This window comes from Bos taurus, chromosome 26, assembly GCF_002263795.3.
Source record: "Bos taurus isolate L1 Dominette 01449 registration number 42190680 breed Hereford chromosome 26, ARS-UCD2.0, whole genome shotgun sequence".
In the NCBI taxonomy this organism is placed as follows: Eukaryota; Metazoa; Chordata; class Mammalia; order Artiodactyla; family Bovidae; genus Bos; species Bos taurus.
This window is the reverse complement of record NC_037353.1, coordinates 673,740-687,749: the sequence shown is the minus strand read 5'-3', so window position 1 is coordinate 687,749 and position 14,010 is coordinate 673,740. Positions and strand designations below refer to the sequence as shown.

At 37.1% G+C, this 14,010-nt stretch overlaps 1 protein-coding gene across 3 annotated transcripts in view; it reads left to right on the top strand.

The window, feature by feature from the left end:
- The window catches only part of UBE2D1 (ubiquitin conjugating enzyme E2 D1), a 36,549-nt gene that overhangs the window by 15,551 nt on the left and 6,988 nt on the right, over positions 1-14,010 (top strand). For all 3 annotated transcript variants that reach the window (NM_001038167.1, XM_059881916.1, XM_059881917.1), the window contains 3 exons: positions 11,198-11,261; positions 11,355-11,386; positions 13,403-13,480. In NM_001038167.1, the coding sequence (NP_001033256.1) occupies positions 11,198-11,261; positions 11,355-11,386; positions 13,403-13,480 (174 nt within the window). The remainder of the gene's footprint in view (positions 1-11,197; positions 11,262-11,354; positions 11,387-13,402; positions 13,481-14,010) is intronic.

The following is a 14,010-nucleotide window of genomic DNA, read 5'->3' as shown; positions in this document are numbered from 1 at the left end:
CACATTGAAATCTATGTGAATGGTGCCACTTAGAGTTGGTGCACATGGCCTATGGGACAAAATGTAGCAGCCCTGAGTGCTGTGTTTAGTAACTGGCAAATTAAAAAAGAAAAACTATTACCTTTTTCTGTGCGCCAGCAATCCACATTTTTAACAAATAAGCATTATTTGTGTTCAAGTATTGTGATGTGCCACAATTTTAAAGAAGTGGAATGAAAAAAGAAAACAAAACTCTGAGGTGATTCGTGTGGCTGTTCAGAATTTACTAGCTCTTATAACTTTTTTAATGTTTCACATTTGAGTTTATTTTTTATCTAGAAAATAGTTTGTGTCAGACAAGATATTTTATACCAGTTCCTTTCTAGATCACACTTTGTGTCCTAGGAGAAACTTTCCAGGACTCCCTTGAGTGATCTAAACTTTAATGGACACATTCCAGAGGTGACCCTTGAGGCCTGTAGCTACTCTTATATATATTTTCCTGGAGACATGTAAGGTTCCAGAGGACCTCTTTTATATATCTTTTAAGCTATATCTAATGAAGTTACTTTTCTCCACAAATAAGTTCTCCTCAAATTTCATGCCCCGGTTTTAATCATCAGCAAATGTGCCTGACCAGTGACTTGTGAGGATTTTTTTTTATTAACATCATAATCTTATACCATTAAAAGAAATCTTGAAAACATTGGGAATGGAGTTGGGATGAGAATGTAAAATCAAAATCATGACCCCTATTAGGAAGGATATGGAAGTGCTTCATTCCTGCTAGGCTCAGAACTTCATTCCTTGGTACAAGTAAGAAAAAAAACCTCTGTTGGTGCCACAGACTGTAGCTCTGCTGTGGGTATCTCTGCCACCAAGGATCGCTGGTGACTGGCAGACAGCTTAACTTTGAGACTAGGTCAGCTCAGCACAAAACCCTAACTCATCTTGGAAAGGCAGCCCAAAGCTATGTTCTCAAAGTAGGTCAGCAGCATCTTAAATAAATAATAAGGATGGAATATTTAAACTTTTGAGGTCTTCCAAATCAGAAGAACCACAACAAAAAATGTCTAACAAAAATTTTGTGTGGCTTTAGACATTTCACTAGAATATAATATATTCTGTAAATTGAAAATAGTTGTCATGGCAGCATATGTTTTTGATACCTTAATGATGAATATTCTTTAGAGATGCATTTCTAGATGTTGTTATATGTTATTTAAAAGGCTGCCCCTGCCTTTTTAAGTGACCTGCACTGTTCTCTAACACCTGTTTTTAAGATTTTTTTTTTTTTTATTATAGGCAATCTACATAAGGGAGCATTGATTCTGATTCTGTTGTCAAATCTAGTTAGTTGCATTTTGGAAAAAATAGAAATTTGAGAGATTTATGCTCTTCTGATCACACTGTTTCTTCAACTGTATTAACTCAAACAATATCAAGCACATTATGTGAAAGGCATTGTGCTAAGTATAGTGGAGGAGATCATGAATAAATGCAAAAAAATTTCTAGTTTTAAAATAATATTCTGGTAGAAGAGGAGAGGAAAGGAGAAAATTAGTATTTCTTGAGGTTCTATTATACATGCTAGGCATTAAACTACTTCAGTTACATGTTTTCATTTAATTCTCAATGTGGCAACCCACTCCAGTGTTCTTGCCTGGAGAATCCCAGGGACAGGGGAGCCTGGTGGGCTGCCGTCTATGGAGTCGCACAGAGTCGGACACAACTGAAGCGACTTAGCAGCAGCAGCAGCAGCATAGTTCTTCCAGTGATGTCCTCATATGAGGCCTTTGAGCAAGGGGTTAAGGGAGTTGCCCAAGGTCACATAGCTAGTAAGGGTCAGTAGTAAGGCCAGATCTGTCTCCAAACCTCTTGTTTTTAAAGTGCCCATTGAGAAGACAGCACTGTTACTGTTAAGAAGAAGGGGTAAAATTTGGGCATAGGGAGATAGACGGAAGGTTGTTTTAGGGGAGGGAAAATTTTGAAGGCCAGAAAACTTAGCCATGTTCAGCGAACATTCAGGTACTCAGGCCAGACCTGACTACATGGTTCTCAAATTTTTGGTCTCAGGAGCCCCTTATATTAAAAGCATTGAGTGCCTCAATGAGCTTTTGTTTGTATAGGCTGTATCTATTAGTATTTACCACATGGGAAATTAAAACAGAAATATAAAAATATTTAGCAATTTAAAAATATCAATAAACTCATACAGTTAGAACTGGACATGGAACAACAGACTGGTTCCTAATAGGAAAAGGAGTACGCCAAGACTGTATACTGTCACCCTGCTTATTTAACTTATATGCAGGGTACATCATGAGAAACGCTGGGCTGGAGGAAGCACAAGCTGGAATCAAGATTGCCAGGGGAAATATCAATAACCTCAGGTATACAGATGACATCACCCTTATGGCAGAAAGTGAAGAAGAACTAAAGAGCCTCTTGATGAAAGTGAAAGAGGAGAGTGAAAAAGTTGGCTTAAAGCTCAACATTCAGAAAACTAAGATCATGGCATCCGATCCCATCACTTCATGGCAAATAGATGGGGAAACAGTGGCTGACTTTATTTTGGGGGGCTCCGAAATCACGGCAGATGGTGATTGCAGCCATGAAATTAAAAGATGCTTACTTCTTGGAAGGAAAGTTATGACCAACCTAGACAGCATATTAAAAAGCAGAGACATTACTTTGCCAACAAAGGTCCATCTAGTCAAGGCTATGCTTTTTCCAGTGGTCATGTATGGATGTGAGAATTGGACCATAAAGAAAGCTGAGCGCCGAAGAATTGATGCTTTTGAACTGTGGTGTTGGAGAAGACTCTTGAGAGTCCCTTGGATGGCAAGGAGATCCAACCAGTCCATCCTAAGGAAATCAGTCCTGGGTGTCCACTGGAAGGACTGATGTTGAAGTTGAAACTCCAATACTTTGGCCACCTGATGTGAAGAGCTGACTCAATTGAAAAGACCCTGATGCTGGGAAAGATTGAAGGCAGGAGGAGAAGGGGACAACAGAAGATGAGATGGTCAGATGGCATCACCAACTCAATGAACATGAGTTTGGGTAAACTCCGGGAGTTGGTGATGGACAGGGAGGCCTGGTGTGCTACAGGTCATGGGGTCACGAAGAGTCAGACATGACTGAGCGACTGAACTGAACTGAACAATATGTATTAACATAAATAACATTTTTATTAAAAACAACTATATATTCCAAAACAGCAACAACAAAAATAAAGTGCCACTGTTTTATACATGTTCAAACCTCATTATAGTCCGGCTTATAAATGATAGTTGAATTCTCACATCTCATGCATTCAGTCTGTCACAGTATTACTTATCTTTAACCTGGAAAATTCTACTGTATACCCATGAGATAATTGAGAGTGAAAAATACAAATATTTTAGTCTTATTATGAAATTAATTTTGACTTCACAGATCTCCCCAACGTGTTTTAGAAAGCCCAAGGGCATTCTTTGGAGAATTATTGGACATGTTTGTGAATGGGAGCCCTATTGAAAGAGTAGGGTTAGGACTAGAAAATGAAAAGACCTTCATTGGTTGAATTTGGTTTTTAATAAATAATAGGGAGCCACTGACATTTTCTAAACAGAAAAATGAAATAAATCAAACTGTGCTTTTAGAAGATTGTTATGCAAGTAATTGGTAGAGTATTGGGAAGCAATTATAGTTGAATTGTAATAGGTTTTTGAGGTAATAGTTTACTGGGGACTTCCTAGGTGGCTCAGTGGTAAAGACTCTGTCTGGCAAGCAGGGTTCAATCCTTGGGTCAGAAAGATCCCCTGGAGAAGGAAATGGCAACCTACTTCAGTATTCTTGCCTGGGAAATCCCACAGACAGAGAAGGCTGGCAGGCTATAGTCCATAGGGTCACAAAAGAGTCAGCCACAACTTAGTGATTACACAACAACAGCAAATAGGTATTGGGGTAGAATATATTATTTTGTTTGTCTGACGAGGTGAACAAGAAAAAGGGGAGTCAAAATGAGCCTGGTGACTAGGAGACTAATAATTCCATTAATAAATAAAGGGAACACATAAAAAGAAGGAAGCTTGGAAGGAAAATTGTGAATTAAATTTTAGAATATGTAAAAAATATTTTTCATTATTTTTTATTCTGAAATAATTTAGTCATATAGAAAATTTGCCAAATTAGTACAGAAAGTTCTCATAAATCCTTCACTTAATTTCCCCTATTACTTACAATTTACATAACCATAGATATAGCTCATTTGGTAAAGAATCTGCCTGCAATGCAGGAGGCCCCAGTTTGATCCCTGGGTTGGGAAGATCCCCTGGAGAAGGGAAAGGCTACCCACTCGAGTATTCTGGCTTGGAGAATTCCGTGGACAGTATAGTTCATGGGGTCGCAAAGAGTTGGACACGACTGAGTGACTTTCACTTCAATTATAGTACAGTTATCAAAATAAGGAAAGGAACATTGATACAATATTGTAAACTAAGCCACTGACCTAATTCAGATTTTACCATTCAGTTTTTCACTATTGTTTTCCTGTCCAAGGATCCAGTCTGGGATCCTTTCCTGTCCAAGGATCCAATCTGGGATCCCAGATTTAGTGGTTGTATCCCCTTTGTGTGTGTGTGTGTGTGTGTGTGCGCACGCGCTTCAATCTGTGACAGTTCCTCAGCCTTTCCTTGTCTTGTAAAAATTTTTAATTAAAAATAAATGACAGAAGGACTTCCCTTGTGGCACAGTGAATAAGAATCTGCCTGACAATGCAGGGGACACAGTTTGGTCCCTGATCCAGGAAGAGGGCATCTAAACCCATGTACCACAACTACTGAGCCCGCATGTTGCAACTACTGAACCCTGTGTGCCTAGAGCCTGTGCTCCATGACAAGAAAAACCAGTGCAGTGAGAAGCCCACGCATCTCAACAGAGTAGCCCTGCCTCACCACAATTAGAGAAAGCTGGTGCACAGCACCGAAGACCCAGGGCAACCAAAAATAAATAAGTTAAAGTGATCTTAAAAAGAAGATGCTTATATGTAGTGGGGGAGAAAAGTGTCATTTAATCTCTCTTAAAATGCACAAGAAGCTGAGAAAAACAGCATTTTTTCCCTCTAAAAAGTTGAAAAATTAGGGAGGGTGGGAGGGGAGGCTCAAGAGGGAGGGGATGTATATGTAAAATTTTATATATATATATAAAATTATGACTGATTCATGTTGTATGGCAGAAACCAACACAACATTGTAAAGCAGTTGTCTTTAAAATTTAAAAAAAAAATTGAAAAATTATTGTGAAAATTTAGAACAATGTAAAAAGAATAAAAGGTGACAACCCACCCCTAGAGATAACTACTATTAAGAACTTGGTGTGTATTCTTCTAGTTTATTTTCTATGCATGTATAGTATTATGGGATCTTTTGGGCATACTTCTGCCACATATATTTTTCACTCAAAAACTGTTTTATTTTCACACAACATTGTTTGATGTCAACATACATCATACATATCTCATTCTTTTTTTCTTGGCTCTGTAGTATGTGGGATCTTAGTTCCCTGGCCAGGATTTGAACCTATACCCTTTTCAGTGAAAGCACAGAGCCTTAACCACTGGACCACCAGGGAAATCCTCTCATTCTTTTTTTTTTTTTTTTAAACATTTATTTATTTGGCTGCATCAGGTCTTAGTTGCGGTGCTCAAGTCATTTGGGATCTTTCCTTGAGGCATGTGGGCTTAGTTGCTCCACACATGGGATCTCAGTTCCCCAACGAGGGATTGAACTCATGTTCCCTGCATGGCAAGGCGTATTCTTCACCACTGGACCCCCAGGGAAATAAATCTCAGCTTATACTCCCTCCAACAGCAAGTGACATGCTTTCCTGCCAAAGTCATAATGGAGGTATTCTAATAGGGTGATAGTGGTTTGATTTGGGTAATAACCTTATGGGTGTCTCACAGTTTATACATTGCTTTATCTTATTTTTCCCTACAAAGCATTATTTTGCTTTGTTTTGCTTTTGTATACACACACACACAATAATTAAAATGAATGATTCTGAATGCTTTGTCTTTGAGATCTTTTGCTTTTGATCAGCATGGAATACATTGGGTCTTATGGGGATCTTATGGACTTGAGCAGCTTGTGTAATTCACAAGACGGTAGCTCAGTATTAATTCTTAAAGAGTGGAGAGAAGAGCAAAGGAAGAGATTACTGACCCTGGCATTGCTTTTTAAAATAAGAATCATTAAATTATTTTTAATACTCCATATGTGGCTGTGATGCTTGAAGTAGATACATAAGAATTCCAGTTATGGTAGAGAAAGCATAAATCAGGTAACAGGGCAGTTTCTGGAAAACTTTGAGTAAATTAAATCAAAAGGGAGAAGTATAAGTAGTCTTTGATTTTTTGTGTTTAAAAGTACACTGGCTTCTGAACAGACTTAGAGCAAAAAGGTACAGTTTTGATATGTCAAGTTATAGTATTTTGTTTTATATTTTTACCTCCCTAGGATATCTCAGAATTTTTCCTTTTCCAAATATGAGGTCTGTCTTTTTGCAGGCAGGGGAGGGTATATATTGTGTTTTTTGTGGGTCACTCTGTCTGTGCATATATACCATAGATTCAGTCACATATTTCCAAACAGTGTAACAGGACATATTTCCAGATACATATTTTTTTTAATATAAATTTATTTCAATTGGAGGTTAATTACAATATTGTATTGGCTTTGCCATATATCAGCATGAATCTGCCATGGGTGTACGTGTTCCCCATCCTGAACCCCCTTCCCACCTCCCTCCCTGTACCATCCCTCTGGGTCATCCCAGTGCACCAGCCCCAAGCATCCTGTATCCTGCATCAAACCTGGACTGGTGATTTGTTTCATATATGATATTATACATGTTTCAATGCCATTCTCCCAAATCATCCCACCCTCTCCCTCTCCCACAGAGTCCAACAGACTGTTCTATACATCTGTATCTCTTTTGCTGTTTCGCATACAGGGTTATCGTTACCATCTTTCTAAATTGCATATATATGCATTAGTATACTGTATTGGTGTTTTTCTTTCTGGCTTACTTCACTCTGTATAATAGGCTCCAGTTTCATCCCCCTCATTAGAACTGATTCAAATGTATTCTTTTAAATGGCTGAGTAATACTCCATTGTGTATATGTACCACAGCTTTCTTATCCATTCATCTGCTGATGGACATCTAGGTTGCTTCCATGTCCTGGCTATTATAAACAGTGCTGCAATGAACACTGGGGTACACGTGTCTCTTTCAATTCTGGTTTCCTCGGTGTGTATGCCCAGTAGTGGGATTGCTGGGTCATAAGGCAGTTCTATTTTCAGTGTTCTAAGCAATCTCCACAGTGTTCTCCATAGTGGCTGTACTAGTTTGCATTCCCACCAGCAGTATGAGGGTTCCTTTTCTCCACACCCTCTCCAGCATTTATTGCTTATAGACTTTTGGATCGCAGCCATTCTGACTGGCATGAAACGGTACCTCATTGTGGTTTTGATTTGCATTTCTCTGATAATGAGTGATGTTGAACATCTTTTCATGTGTTTGTTAGCTACCAGATACATATTTTGATAAAGGGATAGAACATTAGAAATTTCAGTTCAGTTCAGTTCAGTCGCTCAGTCATGTCCGACTCTTTGCAACCCCGTGAATTGTAGCATGCCAGGCCTCCCTGTCCATCACCAACTCCTGGAGCCTACCCAAACTTATGTCCGTTGAGTCAGTGATGCCATCCAACCATCTCATACTCTGTCATCCCCTTCTCCTCCTCCTGTCCTCAATCTTTCCCAGCATCAGGGTCTTTTCAAATGAGTCAAGTCTTCGCATCAGGTGGCCAAAGTATTGGAGTTTCAGCTTCAATATCAGTCCTTCCAATGAACACCCAGGACTGATCTCCTTTAGGATGGACTGGTTGAATCTCCTTGAAGTCTAAGGGACTCTCAAGACCCTCCTAAAAATTCTAGAATGTGTAAATCTCACCAAAGCACTTGTGTCATTTTTAGTAGTAACTAATGATTGATGTGACTATTAAGAATGTTTGATGTACCATCAGCTGCCTCTTTTCTATAATAAGTGAGCTTTCCTATAATGTCAGCTTTAAATAGACAACTTAAGAACCTGGCTTTTGCAGGAGTTCTCTTATTAGATTTTATCTTTCTCATCCTTAGCTCTAACTTCCAGCAGGAGGTAGAATCAGGGCACAAAAATTTAAGAACGTGATAACGAGTATTTTTCTATACTATTTTGAAGGGATTTGAAAGAACAGTCTGACATTTGAAATTTGAATGCTATTCAAGGCTATTCCAAGTAAAATATGGTTTGGGTTTTTTTGTTAGTAAAGTTAATTTTGTATGATTTACTCACATATGCATTACTCTGTAAAATATATACATGCAAATCATTAACAGTTTTTTAAATCTCAATTAGAGACTTTTTTTCCTTTTTAAAATTATTTTTAAATTAAAGTATAGTTGATTTACAATGTTAATTACTGCTATGCAGCAAAGTGTTTCAGTTATACATGTATATATACATGAACACTCACACACATTCTTATGTATATTTTCTTTTCCATTATGGTTTATCATAGGAATATTGAATATAGTTCTCTGTGGTATATAGTAGGGCCTTGTTGTTTATCCATTCTATATTTAAAAGCTTACATCTGCTAACCCCAGCCTCCCATTCCACCCCTCCTCCAGCTATGTGTGTGATTCTGTTTCAGTTTCATAAGACACTGTCATTTTTCACTTAATTAGTTTTCTAGTTAAAATAAGGGCCAAGAAGTTCCATTTATTCATTTACACTAATGTTTAGAAAACACAACATGATGAATCTTTTTAAAAGCAATCTCCTATAAGTCCAAATTAGAAAATCGTTAAATAAAGCGGTCATTCTAAAATGAGGCTATGGGGAATTCCCTGGCGGTCCAGTGGTAAGGACTCTGTGCTTCCACTTTTGGGGCCCCAAGTTTGATCCCTGGTTGGGGAACTGATTCCTCAAGCCACTTGGAGAGGGAAAAAGAGATTTTGCCCAAGATCATGTGGCAAATAAGTGATGGTACTTGGACTTAAACTTCAAAGCCTTGCTTTTTTAACACTATCACTGACATCTTGCACTTTATCGTTGAACTATACTGGGACCAAAGAAGTTGCTAACTCTGTTAGTTAATTCTTGTTAGGAAGAGAAGCACAGCACAAGCTGTGGGGAAGAAACAACAGAAACAAAAAGGAAAGTACCGAGTTACACTGGAAGGGACTAGAAAACTTGGAAGGAGACCTGAGTTTGCACTTGGCTTGGTTATTTAGCTCATGTATCAGATTCTTAGGAAAGAAAGAAATTCTTAGGAAATCTAATCATGTATTAGATTCTTTTCCCTACCACATCCTCTTTCTTGTTTGTCTCTGTTAGAGCACTAAACTCATTGCAATGATGCTAAGATGCCCATCTTTTTCATTTTAACATTTCTAAAATCTGGATGTGCCTTGTAATTGATGTGTCTTAAAATTAATCAGCAACATTTCTGCTTAATTATTGGTACATAAGGATGTGATTTACCATTGACAGCATCTTAGATTTGATGAATGCAATATTTGTTTACGTGTGTTCCCATGAAATTGTTCACATCATCCCCACAGTTTTCAAATACAGAGTATATACAATGATTTTCTAATTTCTAGTATCATCCTCTTTTAAGCTCTAGCCTTGTATGTTGAATAAATTTTTCTTTGATATCACTGGGATCACAGATTTGGTATATCTACTTTCCAGATCAACATCATCTAGTATATTCCCACATCTCAGTAATTGGTATCTACACCTGTAGAAGGCCTACTGGCAGGGTCTGAATCCCAGTTCCACACTATACTAGTTCCGTGAGCACATAGTGAACCATGTCACTTTTATTCTTTGTTTGTAAAATGGGAAGCATAATAACACCTACCTGACAGGATTATTAAGATGATAAAACATTGAGTAAATATTAGCTGCTGCTTGTTGTCATCATGTATATTTGTGACTTTTCTCCTTCCTCTATACACGTAATTCATCATCAATCCTGTCCTAAGTAGTGTTTTCACAATATCCCAAATTCATCCTCTTTTATCTCCCTCTTCTCTAGTCCAAGCCCCTATTATTGCCTGTAGCAATTAATTTTGTAGCTTCCCTTTTTTCCCGTCTCTGATCCATTCAGTACATAGTCAGAGCCATCTTTTAAATCAGATTATGCCACTTCTTAAAACCCCTCCCAATGCACTTGGTATAAAGCCCCCAATCCTTAATATGATGTATATTGTTCTCAGTTTTCTGCCTGGCCTCTGCCTGCTCTTTCAACCTCATCTTATGCTGCTGTGCCTGACAGTATCAGTTCTCCCAAAACTAACTTCTACTCATCCCTTTAGATTCAAGCTGAAATGTCACTTTCTCAAAGACATCCCCTAACTGATTGCCTAACTAAATTAGGTTCTTCAGTCCTAATTTACAGTCTTTTATATTGAATTTATGCCTTTCAAAGTTGGTGGTGGTCATTTCCTTCCCAACTGAAGGTAAATTACTTCCCCACAGTCATAGCGTTAGTTATGGTAGGACTGGAATGCCAGCCTAGGACTGACCAACTACGACTGTGTCATTTCCATGATCTTTTGCTTCCTTGAAAGCAGAAAAGAGCATATGAATCAATGTGCTAGGCTTTAAGATATGGCCCAGCTGCTCTCCTTTCTTTCCATTTAACCTTCATGTTGTTCCTTAAATATCCATTTGTCCGTGAGCCTTCACTCTCCCAAATTAGATTATAAACTGGTTGAAGTAGGATCTGTGTGTGTGTTTTTTTTTTAATCTATATTATATACCTAGTACCTATATAAGTACTAGGTGTATAATATTGATTTGAGGGAAAAAAAAAATTCTAAGTTACACTGCATATAATAGATACTCAAAAATATTTTGTATTAGGGATGCTAAAGAAAAACAGTATTTTAATTCATTTAATTTTTTAAAATTTGGAGCTGTCTCATGAAGGAATTTAATATCTTATTCCATATTCTTGTATCCATCAGTGACGTAGTACATTTTATGTGTCCATATTTTGAATAGAACTGCCTAAAATGATATTTAAATGAATTGTTTGTGTCTTCATGGATTATTGCACTTGTTTCACTGGAAAAGAATTACTCTGAACTATTTTTGCTTTGCTTCAGGAGTTAAGTGATCTACAACGTGACCCACCTGCTCACTGTTCGGCTGGACCTGTGGGAGATGACTGTAAGCTTGACTCTCTTGCTAGGATTTTGGTACCATTAATAGTACAGGTTTGAACTCTTATTAATGACTCCAAAACTCCTTTGTTTGTTTCAGTGTTCCACTGGCAAGCAACTATTATGGGGCCTGTAAGTATGATTCATATATGTGAAATTAATCCCTTCAACCATCCTTCATTCTTACCATTTCATCTTTGATCAGATGTTTGTGGCTAGGGTTGAATTTTCTTGTACTCTGAGTCACTCAGAAAGCAAAATATGAGTAAAGGATTTATGATGATTTTCTAGTGCTCTGGTGGCAAATACTTGCTTGGAACACATTTACAGTGCTTTACCAAATCCCTGATCATTATGCATAGTTTGCAACCAGGCTTCGTGTTTGCTTTATCTTTCTTTAAATACAGAAAGTTGTTTGGAACTAAGCGTAGTTACTCTCAACGTTTTAGTAGGTTAGATATAAGTCTAATTAACCCAATAATGGAATTCCTACAAGTAACAAGCAGTAAGTTTCACTGCAGTGTTTCATCACTGTGTGAGAGATCAGATACAATTTTGCAGTGGCTCTGTTGGCATCTCATGAGCTTGCCTCTTGTTGCATTGTCCTGAATTCAAAATCACCTGCTGTTCTGTAACTGGCTTCTCATTATACTCATTGCCTTTGTTAAGCTTATTTCTTTCTACACCTGAGAAGCAGTTGTGACTTTTCTTTTTGTGGGCAAAAATCTGATTGTATGAGAATGGGCACTGACACCTCAGGTCTGCTTCTAGACAAGAGTATGTTAGTAACATGTTTCCATGAGCATCATTCTGTCCTCCCTCCTTTGAAAGAGCTTTATCCAGGAAGCCATAGAGTTTTTAATCATTGCCTCATGCTAAGCTTTTAAAACATACACCAGTTACTGAATTTTCAGAGCAAGGGTCCTGGGCAAATGTTTAAAATCACTAAATTGTTACATTAAGTTCTTTTTTTAAAGGGTGAAGTGCATCATGTTTATTTAACTACTTTGATAGGAATCTTTTTTCATTGCTTACCAAGAACTTTCAAAACATCACCTCTCACTCTTACGAATTATAGCCCTCCACAAATATTTCGCAGGTGAATCACATGTAGCAATTTATGTTACTCATACCCCCCTTTATTTTAGTAATGTAAATATGCCACTGTATAGTATAATTGAGTAAGAAGATCATATCTGTTGATTGTAATTAACTTATATTTTCTACATTCCTTATAATTTTTGCTAAACTAGAATTAAACAATGTATATAGTAAGAATAATTATACAGTATGGTCCTCTAATATCTATGTAGAAACTTAAGTAGGAAGTAATGATAGCCTTCTGTTCTTACCAACATGTTGACAGAGTATAACATGATACATTTAATTAAAATAAATGAATTAAAATAGAATTTAAAGGTATTTTTGCTACTTTTTTCCCCTTTCCTCCTTTTTTAAATCATCCTTTTTTTTTTTCTTGCTTGTAACATAAGTATTTCCTAATTGCTATAAAGGCATATGGCGAAATTTAAATTCCTCTTATAAAGTTGATTCCTAATTTGATAATTCTATGAAACTGAATTTCTCTAGTTTCATTAGTGGCTTTTTCGCATTTTCCACATTATTTTGTAAACTGTTACTAAGTGAAGATTTGAGGTTTAAATTATGTAATAGTGTCACTTAGCCTTTTCTTTTCATAAATCGGTCATTTCAATTTATCTCTATTCTTGCCCCTTTAAGGGAAGGAGCATGAAAACCTAGGTTTTATAATTAAGAAGAAATATACTAGCCTCAACCCTTTTCTTTGATATTGATTACTGCTGCGAATCATCATTCTTTTCTCACAAAGTCTTGTGTGTATACTTATCTTTAACAACCGGTACTCACAAACAGGTTTATTTGGTCAAGTCATACCACTCTACTGTGTGTGTCCTATTTTTGTTTTGTTTTAAACTATGATTTTGGCATGATTGCTGGAAAATCCTCCTTCATGCCTACAAAGAGAAACCTGTTTTCAAGGTAAATGATTTGAACTTAAGACAAAAGGATGGCATTTTTTTTTTCAAACCATTATATTTGGAGGGAATCATCTTGGATTACTAATAAATACAGCAGTCAGACACTGATGTAATTATTTTGTAATTTCAGCCTGATAGCGCATATCAAGGTGGAGTCTTCTTTCTCACTGTACATTTTCCGACAGACTATCCTTTTAAACCACCAAAGGTATTTTTATTTTTATCATTGATGTCACCCCTATGTCAGGGAATTTACTTTCTATCCAGAGATGTTTTCATGATGTCAAAAGACTGTGGGTGGGTTGGCGTGTCCAAACTTTTACATAAAGCCACTGAATCTAAAATATGTTTCCTCATCAAATATTTTACTATGTCTGTAAACAAAAAGCAGTATCTGTTAGGTTAGAAATTAGCTTCCCTAACCTATCTTACCTTCCTCCTTACATATGTGTAGTTTGGAAGTGTTTATGGTCAAGAATTAGACTTTTCCATTCCGGGGATTTTCTTTCCAAGGCTGATCCTTCTTTCTCAATTTTTAAGTATTCAACCAACATTTATTGAGCACCTACCATATTCTGTTGCACTGGGGAATACAAAATATAATAAATAAGATACAGTCCTTTTATTATATTTAGTATAGGAAAGATTAAGGGCTTCGGTAGCTAGCTAAGCTGGTAAAGAATCTGCCTGCAATACAAGAGACCCCGGTTTGCTTCCTGGGCTGGGAAGTTCCCCTGG